The 14,398-nt window shown below is 44.1% G+C and overlaps 1 protein-coding gene across 6 annotated transcripts in view; it reads right to left on the bottom strand.

The window, feature by feature from the left end:
• NARS2 (asparaginyl-tRNA synthetase 2, mitochondrial) overlaps positions 1 to 14,398 on the bottom strand; it is a 56,114-nt gene that overhangs the window by 11,730 nt on the left and 29,986 nt on the right. For 2 of the 6 annotated variants that reach the window (XM_075711758.1, XM_075711767.1), the window contains exons 1-5: positions 11,630 to 11,637; positions 11,165 to 11,297; positions 4,439 to 4,537; positions 3,128 to 3,165; positions 1,338 to 1,404 (exon numbers count right to left, since the gene is read on the bottom strand). In XM_075711758.1, the coding sequence (XP_075567873.1) occupies positions 1,338 to 1,404; positions 3,128 to 3,165; positions 4,439 to 4,537; positions 11,165 to 11,297; positions 11,630 to 11,637 (345 nt within the window). Of the gene's footprint in view, positions 1 to 1,337; positions 1,405 to 3,127; positions 3,166 to 4,429; positions 4,538 to 11,164; positions 11,301 to 11,629; positions 11,638 to 14,398 lie in introns of those variants that run through there. The other 4 variants (XM_075711742.1, XM_075711744.1, XM_075711743.1 and 1 more) reach the window with 3 other exon arrangements.

Below are 14,398 nucleotides of genomic sequence, written 5' to 3'. Positions count from 1 at the left end.
ATTTGCTAAGCAGACAAGAGTTTCACGAGTTTTAAGGCAGAGCAAAACAATGAAAATAAAATGGTGTAACTTCCATAGAACAGGGCCAGATCACCCCTGCATCAAGCCCAAGCATCTGGTATCAAATCAGAAAAAAAATCTGAAATAAACAAACAAAAACACCCAAACCACACTCTGCATTGCTTAAGGGAAATAGGCACCTATCCAAAATCAGCTTACTCAACCCAGCAAACCATCCTTATTTGAGTACTACCTTTGGTATATAGAAAGCAGCTTTACTAGGTTGACTGCTCTCTTCCCTGCTGTGTCCTGTTACATGCTACATTAATTCTCATTTAAGAAAACCCAGTATCCTATCAATCAATTCTTTGTTACCAGAAACCTTGGACATCTGCAATGTCCTTCATTTCTCCTTTCTTTCAGCAATGTTATAAATTCTGTGGCTTTTGACCAGAGACCAGCAGACCTTATAGGATGTGCAAAGAATCGGGGGAGCAGAAGGGGAACAGGTATTCTGCAGACTGCCCTCATCCGAAAATAACCTGAGTTTGCTATCTCAGATCAAGGTAGTGCAGATACAGGATTTGAGGTTCTACACCCACTTGTACACAGAGATGAGACAGCTACCCAACTGGCTATGAAGGTGGCTTCAGCCAGAGACTTATTTTCCTCAAAGCATCAGAATGAGATAGAGATTAATCAGTATACATATGAGATGAGCACTACCACAAACGCTCTCCCTACTGGTGTGTGTGGTTGAAATTGGTCAAGATATGATTTTCAGAAAACCATAATCTGACAGTGTTAGAAAGACTAGCATATGTTTTTTTCCCAGTCAACATCTATACTTTGGAAAGACAAGGGATTCCCTTTACCTACATCGAGATTACATGGTATTTTGACATGGTTTTGGCTTATTAGTCCTTGTCAAACTTTTGGTGCTGTCCTAATACCATTCCTTTATTTGAGGACTATTACAGCAACCCTCCTTAGATGACTGCTACTGAATCCACAACACACTCAGCACTACTCCCACACAGGAAAGAGAATTGCTTTTGCCAAAACCTTGGTCCTTCAACAGCAAACTCATCACTTCCTTCCCTGCAAATGTTCTATGTTCTTCTGCTACAGAACTTGCTCCTTATATTGCTCCCATTTCACCCCAAAGGGCAAAGTTATACCTGGGTTACAACTGGGCAAACACCCCAGGAGGCAGATAACCTCTATGCGAAGTAACAACTCTTGTGGTATCAGAAAGAGAGAAATGAGATCTACAAAGTTCATGCTGGCTATGTGCACGAACAGGCACAGGGACAAGCCACCAGGCAACTACCTACCTCTGGCTTGAAAGAGAAAGTTTGAGAAGCTTGCTTCAAAATTTCCACTGCTTCATTGTAGGAAATTCTGCAAGAGGAAAAAAAAAAAGTCTTTAAGATAACTATGAAAGGAACAACAAGAAAGTTTTCTGGCTAAGTGCCACACTGGAAAATTAAGGAGGCATTTCCCCACCACCATGCCAATTTGTGCTGTGATGTCAGACTTCCCAGCAATGCTTCTTTGGACAGAAACCAAAAATCATTTTATATGGCAAGAACCCTATGTCTTCCTGTGCTTCAGCTACATGCAGGGCAGGAAGTGCTAAGCTCTCAAGACACTTTTGCATTATTGCAATATTGCATTTCAGTCAGAAGTGAGCTCTGCAGAGAATTGCTTCACAGAAATTTGTGGATTTTTTTTTTTTAAGAAAACAATGTGCCCTCATCGGCACAGCTCCAACAACATAGCTCCACTGTTCAGAACGGTGTTAGGCAAAAATAACAACCCAGAGTACAAAGGGCTTGTAACTCAAACATTTTCATTTTACTTTGTAAAAATCGTGAGATTTATTTGCGGCAATGTTTCTCTACTCCTCCAACAGATCTGAGAGCAGATTCTCCACTGAATTCCACCAGCGACTTCCACCAGTACAAAAGAACAGCATCATGGCAGAGCAAACAGAAAAAACGCAGTGAAAAATGCTGCAGGTTTGATGACTGGAAATCAAGACTCAACGGAAGATACTTTTGCTGACAAGTTTTCCACATACCAAGCAAATGTTGTGGACAGAGAGAAGAAAGAATAACCTGATCACAATAATTTCATCTCTCCATATCATTGGCTAAATCCAATTGTAAACCAAATTCCCTAAAGAGCACGAGCTCCTTACACCCAGCTACAAGGTTTCACTAATCCAGGGAAGGCTTCTGAAGGAAATACCTCAGGAAGGAATATATTGCTCCATGTATTCGGGTTATGTGAGGCCACGGTCAAAATGAGGTATATCACTGGCACAGGTTCAACGCATGTAACTGATGTGTGTAAGCCAGGAATGTCCCAGATCTGCCAGCAGTTGATGAAGAGAGAGACAGACAGAGAGGGAGGGAATGACTGAAATGGGGAGAGAGTGACTTCACTGAGGTCTTCCTTGGCACTTAAGCAGGCACGAGGCACAGGGAGGATCTATCATGATTCTGTTGCCTAAGCGTGGCTGTAGCTGCTTAAGAGGAAAACCAGTGCTGGGCTGAGCAGCCCTACAACGTTCTGTGGGATAAATGGAGAATGCCACTATTTGAAGAGACAGGCAAGAGTAGGGAAGAGGGGGTATTCTTGGGGGTCAAGGAGGGAAGCCAAAATCTTTCAGTTCTTTAGCACACAGAGAACTGGGAAAAGGAGTTGCACAAGAATCAGGAATAGAAAACCAATTGGGATTTTTAAATATCAAAAAATAGTTTCATAAAAAGGGAGCCACTGGAGTGGCAGTGTGAAGGAAGGCAGAGCACCAAAGCCAAACCCAAGCCAGACAGTGAGCAAACCACTGCACAGGTACATGCTGGAAGGATATCCTGACAGAAAGAGGATCTTGTCCAGGGAAGCAAAAGCCAAAGGCCAGCAGATTCAGATGCCAGTCTCATGTGGAGATGGACAGGCAACTGGCAAACAGTACAAAGGGAACTGCAACACATGCTTTTTTGGAAACATTATGCTAACCCAGAAGACACTGAGTCGGGAAAGAAAAAGAACATATACAAAATAGGAACTCCTTCCCCAAAAGCCCTCTTCCAGATAATTTTGAAATAGAAGTACTTACATCACAAATTTGTTCTTCAGCATTTGTTCCAACCTGTCCTTGGTCAAAATGAGAAAAAATAAAGATGTAAAGCTACTCTTAAAGGTTCAGGGGCCCAGAGGAAACTCAGAAAAGCTACCTCCCTCTAAGTTTTGATTTGTAGGTCCGCACTGTTCTCTAGATAGAATTATAGAATCATTTAGGTTGGAGAAGTCCCTTAAGATCGAGTCCAACCGTAAACCTAACACTGCCAAGTCCACCACTAAACCATGTCCCTAAGCACCACATCTACACATCTTTTAAATACCTCCAGGGATGGGGACTCAACCACTTCCTTTGGCCAGTCTGTTCCAATGCCCCACAACCCCTTCCGTGAAGAAAGTTTTCCTCATATCCAATCTAAACCTCCCCTGGCACAACCTGAGGCCCATTTCCTCTTGTCCTATCACTTGTTACTTGGCAGAAGAGACCAACCCCCACCTCACTACAACCTCCTTTCAGGTAGTTGTAGAGAGCGATAAGGTCTCCCCTCAGCCTCCTCTTCTCCAGGCTAAACAACCCCAGTTCCCTCAGCCGCTCCTCATAAGGCCTGTGCTCCAGACCCTTCACCAGCCTTGTTGCCCTTCTCTGGACACGCTCCAGCACCTCAATGTCCTTCTTGTACTGAGGGGCCCAAAACTGGACACAGTAGTCCAGGTGCGGCCTCACCAGTGCTGAGTACAGGGGGAAAATCACCTCCCTGCTCCTGCTGGCCACACCATTCCTGATACAGGCCAGGATGCTGTTGGCCTTCTTGGCCACCTGGGCACACTGCTGGCTCATGTTCAGCCAGCTGTCAACCAACACCCCCAGGTCCTTTTCTGCCAGGCAGCTTTCCAGCCACTCTTCCCCAAGCCTGCAGCGTTGCATGGGGTTGTTGTGACCCACGTGCAGGACCCAGCACTTGGCCTTGTTGAACCTCATACAATTGGCCTCGGCCCATCGGTCCAGCGGGTCCAGATCCCTCTGTAGAGATATGGATCAAAATCCACTCCTGGACATTCAGTGCTAAAAAGGTACCTGGTTTTTGGAGCTGAGGATTCAGAAGCTGCTAGATGATATGACAGCTACAGTTCTACCACACTTGCTAACAGCTACAGAAAGTTGTGTGTCCTCCCTGTGTTGGCCTGAACAATCACTTAAGATCAGACTGACTTTTGGCTCTGCAGAGTTTGTAAACACAGGACAGCACAGTAAAAACCCAACCAACCAACCAAACAAACCCCCTCCCTATTGACAAGAGTCCCCAAAATGCATGAAAGTGTTGCAGCTCTTTCCTGTCACATTTGTTACCTTCCGGCCAGGAGCTATGTATTTATGAAAAAGCTCAACATCATGAGGACATTTGGAGAGCACAGTGTGTGTCGTTGTCTTGAAAAGATCTTCCATAACCTAAGAGAAAACAAGAGTCCATGAAAAATTAACACTGCTTAGATGTTCCAGACTATAAATAAAATACGGTACACATCAGCCAAAGGGTACAGAAGGAGCTTCTGTCCTTCTGCATGGTCAGACTGCATAAGAGGGTACCAGCTCACTAAGGCTCCTAATTAGCAAGCTTGCTCTGTAGCTGAAAAGGAACGGAATCTGTGTTTCTGCTATGGGTTTAGGGCTTCACTGTTTGCTGATGGCCTCAGTACCTTCAGTCAGGTATCTCCAGTGAAAAAAGCACAGCTAAAATATGCAAGCAGCAGCCCTGGTCAGCTACAAACACACGTTACAACCCTTTGTGGTGAAGGGTCTCAGATTATTTATTAGTGAGGTGCCTTTCCTGTAATGAGCAATTCAGGTTTTCTGCTTTGTTGTTACAAGAGGCAGAACTAAAGGAGAGGAGAATAAATGTGTACTGTGTAGAGCCAGCCCATCAAACAGATCCCAGCTAGAGAGACTCTGCATGGTAAGAGCAAAGCAAAGAGAACATGTACAGAGATGAGTAGAGAGCTGAAGTGGAGAACACATCAATGCGGGGATGATTGAGAAACTAAAAAAAGATGTGGTTTCATTTCCCTAAACTAATGTGGATTAGCCAAATGACATTAACATCCAATTTGGATATACTTATCCAGTAAAATGGACTTCACCCATGAAGAAATTAAAATGCCATTTTAGTTCTAAACAACAACAACAAAAAAAACCCCACATGGGATGCCACTGCATTTTGATCAACCCATTTTAAATGTAGGTTTTTTTTTTTTTTGGTTAAGCAAAACAGACCATCCAAGACATTTGCTGTCACGCAGATTAAGAGTTCCCATGACTCCTCATAGTCCCATGCCTGCACAAAGCAGATAGCTGATACCTGTGTAGTACTGCTGATCCCAATTCCTGTTCAAAATCACCCTCCTCATTCTCATCTCCTTTGTAAGCAACAGAGCAATGCAGTTGGGCTGCATGTCATCTCAGCCTGGGATAGGACCAGTTTTTTTCCAACAAAAAACACCTCTGAAAGTCCTGACACATTCCTGTTTTTCTTTCTGTGAGCATAACAACTGCTTCATTAACTGCAGAGTTGAGAGAAGCGAAGTATCCACCAACGATACCACGGCGAGTAGCAGTCTCTTGACACCGCAAAGCCCAAGGGAGACTAACTGCCAAAATATGAACCTGACGTTCATTCAGTCAGCAGATCTGAGGAAGAAGCAGGTCTCTGCCTTGCAAGGAACCAGATCTTACAAGGCAAGAGGAACAAAAGGCACAGAAAAGAAGCTGGGCTACCGATATAGGCAAGATGAGATTTCAGGCATGTTGTTCAAACTCCCATGTTTAGAAGAACATCCTTCATCACCTGTCCCAAACTGCTGAAACACTGCTCTGCGCTGAAGAACCACCTCTGCATGCCACCAGCCTAGAGAAGCTGGTAAATCATCCCATTTTGACTCCTCTGGAGCCAAACTCAGCCTTCAGACTCCTGCATCAATCTTGGCCCATCTGTTTAAAAATGGAAGATCCAAATAAAGGTACAGCATTATCATATGCAGATGAACAGTTTTACCCCTACTGGTACTCAAACACAGAGGAAATGAAAAGCTAGCATTCCCGCTGCCGGGTGGCAAATAACCAAACAGTCAGCTTTGAACTTTCTTCAAAGTAGCTAGAAAAAGGCTTATGCAAATGAAATTAGAAAATTTCTTGGCAATTCATCTGGTTTCACCAGGCAGAGACGAAGGGATTTTACATTAAGCTTCCTCTTTCTAGAAAATGAAAGTATCATCTGTTTTCAGAAAAGCATGTTGTTTAATTAGCACTTTTTTCCTCACTGTGCGATAAAGTAACAATTAGGTTCCCACAGCATTCAACATAAGCAGCTTCCTCTTGTGGAAAAAAGATGTGGGTGGTATGGGAAAAAACAATCTGAGAAATATTTCCAGGTTTGAGACTGAGGTTTTATCCTGGCAAAAGAGAGAGACACGTGGGTCATGCATTGGCCTCCACACTAATTTTATTTATGCCAAATGCGTACTAGGCACGAACAGTGGAGGGAAAAAAGAAAAGGGGAGAAAAAAAAAAAAAGCTCTCCAACTCAGAAGTTATGGCTTTAAGCAGGTAATACAATGGACTAGAAAGTAGGCTATATGAAAAATGAGTGGAGAAGCATAACCACTGGCTTGCTGGTTTGAGGGAATGCATGAGCTGGAGATACAGGCCAAGTGATTGGTTTGAATGCATCCTGTAAGAAACATGTTTGATAGGAGACTTATACAGGGGAAAAAGCCATGGGAATCACAGCAAGTAGCTCATCTCAGCAGTGGGACTCGGTGCCCAAAAGCCCATTAATTTGGTTGTTTCATAATGAAAATGTAGAAATTGTGCTGGTAGTAGGGCAGTCGAGGAGGACTGGTAAAAGTTTTGGTAAAACTTTTTTTTGGTAAAACTTTTACCAAAACTAACTGGTAAAAAAACTGGTAAAAGTTTTCCCTTCTCCCTCAGCCCTCCCAGCCTTTATCTCTTGATTTGCACCTTTCAAAGAAGTTCAGCAGTATCAGTCCTGGCCTTCCCCAGTGTTGCTATGGAACTGAACAGTTAACTCTCCCATTTTGATCAGAGGCAGCTCCCAACTATATTGTTTAATTTTAACTCGGATCTTTTCATACTGCAACTTATCATCTTCCCGAATAAAATTATGACCAGAGTTGAAACAGAGGAAATCAACAAAACAGCAGTGAACGTCAGCAGCAGCAACTGAAGGTGCTGTGCACTACAAGAAGAGTTCAAATCATCATCTTTATTACATAAGACACTTTCAGAAAAATCACAAGAACTGCCAGTAGGATTTTTGTTTATTATGGGGAATGAGACCTGGGGCATGCATATGCATGCAGTGTAGATCACAGGGTATTTACATATGAAACATTCACCAAGTGGACCATTATTTCTTGCCTTCATGCTCGCTCACACACACCGTACGTGTGTGCACATACACACACAGAGAGGGGAGGTTTGCATCTGATCTTGGTCATAAAGTCTCCTCTCTCAGCTATATAACCAACCGCTCAGGACCCACTCTGGAGAGATGCTGCTGTTACGAAAGGAAGGAGACTCTTGTCTGTCAGATCGCTGCTTCACTGACCATCAAAGCTGAACAATAAATGCTGATGGAAGTCAGGAAACAGAAAGAGCCCCAGCTATGGCAGCTGGATGCCACTCCAGAGAAGGAACCTGTAGCCCTGCAGACACCCCAATATCCCTAAAATGCGCTGTGGAAGACCCTTGGAAGACACCTTTCCCATGTTACTACCAGTGTTTGTTCCCTTGAGAATGCAGTCAGATTTGCCCAACTGTCTTAGCCTTGGCACTAAAGGCAGAAAGTACTCTGAGTGCAAACTATTCTGGAAATCAAACCACACTCACATTTAAGATCTAAGGTCCCTGAAACTGGCACCCAAAATCAGTGCTACTGTTGATTTCATCTCATGCCTGAATTGCCTTCTGTAAAACGGAGGTAATAATGCTCCATGTGTCACTGGGCTGTAATGACAGCAAATTAATTTTGATGAAGTACATAACCAGTGGAAGACAATACTTCTGCCCTCAGGACAGAGCTCAAATACTGTGTGTTAAATTGTATTCCCCATCTTAAAGAGATGTATTCTCCATCTCTTCAAGAGACAGTGGTGCTAGGATGCAATCTTGTTAAGGAAGACTAACACTATGCATAAACTCCCAAAAATGCCCTCAGGAAAACTTCCTTCTGGCATTTCCTAACTTTACAGCCTAAATAATGGGGTTTTAGCATGGCTTTGTATGTGTGTTTGATGAAATTCAATAATTATTACATCATGTAGCTTCTTTGAGACCCCATTAGTATCATGAGTGAAGTGGGATCCTTTAAATCCACTGCACTGCCAAGACAGCGGAACAAGAAATAGAAGATAATGACCTAACAAATACAGCTACATGACAGCACTGAAGGGAGAGGGTGGCAGCAGGCACCTCAGAGGACAGATGAGACTGGAGACCTTGGAGCTCCAGTTCAGGGACTGGAGGGGCAATGACTCTAGTGAGTCCAGGCACTTCCATACAAATTTGACCCCTTCCACTGTCTTACCTGACCTTCCCTTCTTCTAACTCCCTCTCTTTCTCATCCAGTTTGGAGGAAGAGCGCCTTGGGGCAACTTGACTCAACTTCTTGACTAGACTATTCTGGAAAGAGGCCACAGACGTCTCTCCTTAGATACACTTACATACACCCGGTACACTAAAGTAGTAATACTATCACCCAGCCACGCAGGGTAGAGTACTGCACTGAGCACATGGGACTTTCCACAGAAAAATATTGTGAAACCAGTATTGTGAGAGTTTAAGCTTCTTTGTAGCACTAAAACACGTTTTGGCACAGAAAAGTAATTTAGATTGCATGATCAAGACGCATGAGACTTCACAAGAACTGTGCTACTAATTTAGGAATAACTGAGCATTACTCTGTGCAATTACAGTGAGGAAAAAAAGGCTATTGCACTAAGATTTCAGGCCCGTTGCCCCCAAATACATGTAACTTTTTTATTAAATCTTCTTTTTGCTTTTATTTTGTAAGGAAAGTTATGTTCCTTTTGGAGCTTTTGCTGAGAGAAAGATCTCAAGCCTCATCAGAGAATGGTAAACATGTACATCTTCGTAGCAAGGCTGCTCTTTAATGGTGTATAAGCAAATACTTCAACATGTCCCTGAAGAAGCTGAGCATTCCCAGCACACTAACTTGCTGAAGTTAGAGGTATTCGGTCCAAATGCTGAATACCAATTTTAAAAATAAATTTTAAACAATCCAGTTCTTTATGTGAGGACAAAGTTCAGATGCTAACCCTGGCCAAGAGCCCCCAAGGCTTTCAAATGGGCGTTTTGCACCGAACAAAGAACTTGCAGATGACGACAAACAGACAAACTGCCCAACAGGCAGATACATGAGAGAACACTGAATTTAGGTCAGTTATGCGGGGAAAAAGAAACTTAACTTAGGCTTCAGCGCAGCTGTCAGGTTTTGGTTTTGGGGTTTTTTTCTTTTTTTTTTTTTTTCCAAAGAGAGATTGCCCAAGAATTTAAAAATAAACAAAACAGGAACTCCATTTCTGCAAATGAGAACATCACAAAAGTAAGCATGTTGCAATGTAGACTTGCTATAAGGAATGCAAAACGATGGCTGCTAGGAGACTTTCTGTCTCTACCTATAGGGAAAGATGCTTGTCAAAGACTTTGGGACAGAGGGAAGAAGTGAGAGAGGAGAGCACAAGCTGAGGCTTCACAAGATGTTTAGCAACAACAAAAGCCAAGCCAACAGGAGAAGTTCCTCCTTTCCTTACAAATAAAAGCGCTACACATTCCAGAACAGTTCTCAAACCTAATTCTCTGAATTGTCTGAACTGGCTGTCTGTACTTCAAAAGCCAAGAAATTAGGGTTCTCGGCACAAGAGTACAGATATGTTCATACTGTGCTCAAGGGCTCAAACACCACTTAACAGAAGACCCTGCTTATTTTACTAGATAAAAGCAGTGAAGATTTCAATCAGCTCCTGACTACTACCTAGAGGAATGGGGCGGGGGGGGGGTGGGGTGGTCAGGAAGTAAGGCATAAACATACACATATGCTGTGCTCTAAGAATACACAAAGTTGTTCTGGAGAAAAGGAGAGAGAAAAGAAAAAGCAGGATGCTATCAATGATGGAGCACACAGATTCCCAACAGGTCACTCCGCACATCCCAGTGCCATCCAGACATCCAAGATGCAGAAGCAGCACACACAAGGGAGAGATGTCAGCTCTGCTGTCAGGCCATACTGACTCAGCAGACTGTATATGATCCAGGCTGAAGAAACCACCACCTGCATGTTATTTTATACATCTGTAGCGAGTGCCTCAGGTCGTTTTCTTTTTAAGGCTATTTCTCCAACAGCTTTCCAAGGAGCTTATCTGATATATGAGAGCGTGTGTGGATGTTTACTCACAAGTCCTACTGGGCATAAGCTGGCTTATGCCGAGACTCATAAGATGCATTAGCACCCATCACGTGGTTAAACTGCAACTGAGAGGTCAATCCTGAAAAATCAAAAGCTAGCTGACTAAGGACTTCAGTCTTCTGCTAAAGCCACAGTGAACAGCGTTTGCCAGGAACTGTTGTTTCTGCTGGAGATTTCAATGCAGGTTTCAAGGAGCTCTTCAGAGCGCACACCAAGGGACACACTGCATAAATACTGCTCAGATTCACTGGAGAGATGCTGAAGGTTTTGAAGGGGAGAGTGCCACTGTCATTAGCACCAGTCAGGCACATTTACACATTTCCTGACAATACAGCAACTGTACAGCCTCCCATTCAGATGGGGGCTGTGTCGGCACCTATATCTTCCCTCCCAAAACCCCTCTGTCACCTTACCTCTGCTGAGCAAACCCTGATCCTTGGAAAGTCCCTGTGCAACCTCTACCCATCTCACACAGGGTGAGAGGAGCTGCAACCTCAGTTGAGGGCAGGGAGCACAGCTCAGGGAGGAGGAGGAAGTTCTGGCACTGGTCCTACATAAACATTTGGAGTGCCCACCTGCATGATGTCTTGGAGGCTTTCTGTGAAGGATAGTTCAGCCTCCACCATATAGAACTCCGACAGGTGCCGGCGACTCTGCGAGTTTTCTGCTCGAAATGTCGGGCCAAAGGTAAACACGTGGGTAAAAGCCCTGCAAGGCAACAAGAAACAGGTAGGTCAGGCCCAGCACTCAAGCAATTCTGTTATATTGAAGCCTCATCCACAAGCTCTCTTTTGTCCCAGGATCTAGAAGCATTCACGTTTCCATTTCATCTTTAACCAGTTTAATGGCACTGTTGGGCATGCTGCTATTACATTGCTTCAGCCAGGCATTAAGAGGGGTTATTCACACCTCTCCACGACTCAGCAAGGTTGCACAAACCCTGTTCAGCTTTCACTGAATACCATTCATGCTCAGGACACTTTTTGCAGCTGTGTGGGAATAAAAAAAAGACATTCTGCAGAACCAGATCACCGGTTCACCCGGACATCGCACCAGTCAGGCTCCCCTTGTCCACATCCCTTCACATTTGTTTGGCTGCAAGGTCTGACCTTTATGGATGCTGTGACACCTCAGAGCCCAACAGAGCAGAGAGGGTCCTGCTGCTGGAGTTGCTGGGCTGGTGATGGCACAGAGTGGGCTGGCGAAGGCCAGCAGGATGGAGGTACAGCGTACAGCCTGCAGTCCCCCTCTAGTGGCAACACCAAAGTTTATCGCCTTCGAGATAACGAACTGGGCTCCTTCCACGCAGCTAAAAATGGTTTAGCTAAAAGTGGTCCCTAGTGCAGAGAACACACCTGGGCTATCATTTGATGCTGAAGCAGCCAGTGCATTTCCTATTATGAAGCTATTTCTCCAGCAACCTTCTGGGCAGTCTATTTAAATACAATCTCTCTTGTTCTGCAGTCACGTCATGCTGCGTTACGCAGGACAGAAAAGCCTTCTTGATTCTCCACTCCCTTCATAAGAAACCTTCCTATCAAACACCAACACATCTTTAAAAGTTTTATTTTTACCGTGGGGAAGCTGCACTCCAAGGAATACCTTTAACACTGTGGGCTCCTGGACATCCTCAAACCAGTGAGAGCTTCCCAAACAGATGCCGTGATAGCTGTTTCCTCCCATGCTCCCTGGGAATCAAACCATGATCAGGGAGAGAGCGAGCTGCTTCAGAAAAACCATGTGCAGCTGTTATCTTTGGTACATCTTTAACTTGACATTATTTTTAGCTGTAGACAGTGTGTAGGAGAAAAAGAACCCGATCACTAGAGATTAAGCACAGTTTAACACTCATGAAAGGATGCGTGCTAATTGCTGTGGTTGGCATTTGACTTGCATCTTGCTCTGCAAGCTTTCAACTCAAAGAGGATGTTCGCTGAAGTTTCTGCACAGGCTAATTTTGTTAGACTGAAGTTCAAACAAGCAACGCTACAAAAAGCAGTGTTCTTCCTTTGCCCCTTATGGAGGCATCTGCACTGCAAATAAAGGAACACACTCATTCTGCTTCACTCATCTGTTCCCTCATGCCACATGACGGTTAAAGGTTACGATCCAGAGAAACAGCACTTTCTTTTTCCTTGAATTGCCAGTAGTAAACGCACCAGAAGAAAGTTCCAGGTCAAGACTCTGAATACATAGCCTGCCTGTAGGTTTCTTTTCCCCACTGGCTCTGCTTTCCTTGCTCCAGCAAATACACTTTCTGTTTCTACTTTGCTCCCGTACCTGCAGCACTCTCTTGTAGATGACCACAGCATCCACGATGCTAACCAGATTTTGCAGCAAACATCTTTCCTCAAGTATCATTTTCAGCATGCCTCTTTTCCCTCTGCTGCCTTTCTCGCTTGCTGTATATATTACTGTAAACTTCTGCCGTCACTTGATCATCCTTCAAGCTGCCCTTCCCTGGTGTCTATAAAACCTCAGCAATGTTTAGATAAGTGATGTACCAAGACTATTACTCACTGCACAGGTCAGTATTATCTCATCAGTTCCTTGTGCTCCCCCATCTGTAGCCATCTGTTGTCTTGGGTTATAAAGAAACACATGTTCTTCCTCACAAGGCCTTTTTGGTTTTTTTTTTTCCATGTTCCTACAGTACCTGGCACAACAAGGTCTTGGATCCAAAGCGTAAGAGCCTCAACTGCTATAGCAATACAAACAACAAATATGACACAACCAGTCACTCGGCCAAAATTGTTCAATGTTTAAGGCAGAACTGGTCAAAAACTTTTGCTTGCCAGGCCATGGAGGTTGGCCTGCAGTGGGAAACAGGAGACGTAGGTTCTTGTGCTACCTGTGCCCATGTTTCAGGCTTTTGTTAAAATATTTCAATTTGGGGCTCTTCAGTTAAAGAAAGAATTTTCCCTAAACAAATCAGTTTAGTCACAAGTTCAGGTTGTGACCGGGCCAGGAGTGGACACAAGGCACAAATATTTTGCAAAGCTCGCAATTGCTGAAGTACCCACCCAGGACTGCTGGGTTTGATGGGCAGGCCTCTAATTTCTCCCTGGCATGAAGTCTTCAAAAAGCAACACTTAAAACTAAAACATGATACCAGCTGGCTAGCAGGAGATCCTGTCCCACAGAGCAGCAGTCTGGCTTCAGTGAGACACAGATTTCTCAGCTGCTGTGCAGGCATAGGCACTGACACTTCACTTACTGTAGGCTACTGCGGCAGATGACAGTCTCCAGCAATGCAGGCTACTATGAGCACCTTGAACTGTACTTATTTCCTACTGAACAGCAGCCCAAGCATGACGACTAGATACTTATCTTCCAAGGGGCCTGCTGGCTGCAAGATACCTAAAAATAATTAAAAAAAAAAATCCTTATTGCTCCGAGATGTCAACCATGGTCAAACACTTCACGGTAACAGATCAATTTTGTGTTGCAAGAATAAAGCCTCTCTGTGCCCGAGACAGAGCTTTTGGGGAGGACAAGTGCAGAACAACTCCCACAGGAACAGATTCCAGTCTTTTCTCGGTTGTAGGCATCCTGCCCAGACCAACCTTCTCTAACTTGTACACTGAGCACCACCTACGTTTACAAAACAAACCATCAGCACTGCAACTTCATGGACTGTCCCAAGGTGCTCAACAACAGCAGGAGTAAGGGCCTTCTGGTAGCCTGTAGAGAACCTAACATCACTGGTGTAGGGCTGAATTTGCCTGCCTGCCCCTTGGAAGAAGGGAAAAAAAAAAAAAAAAAAACCCAAACCAAAAACCACCAAACCCAAACCCCAAAATAAACCC

This window comes from Pelecanus crispus, chromosome 1, assembly GCF_030463565.1.
Source record: "Pelecanus crispus isolate bPelCri1 chromosome 1, bPelCri1.pri, whole genome shotgun sequence".
NCBI lineage: Eukaryota > Metazoa > Chordata > Aves > Pelecaniformes > Pelecanidae > Pelecanus > Pelecanus crispus.
This window is presented reverse-complemented; position numbering and strand designations above follow the sequence as displayed.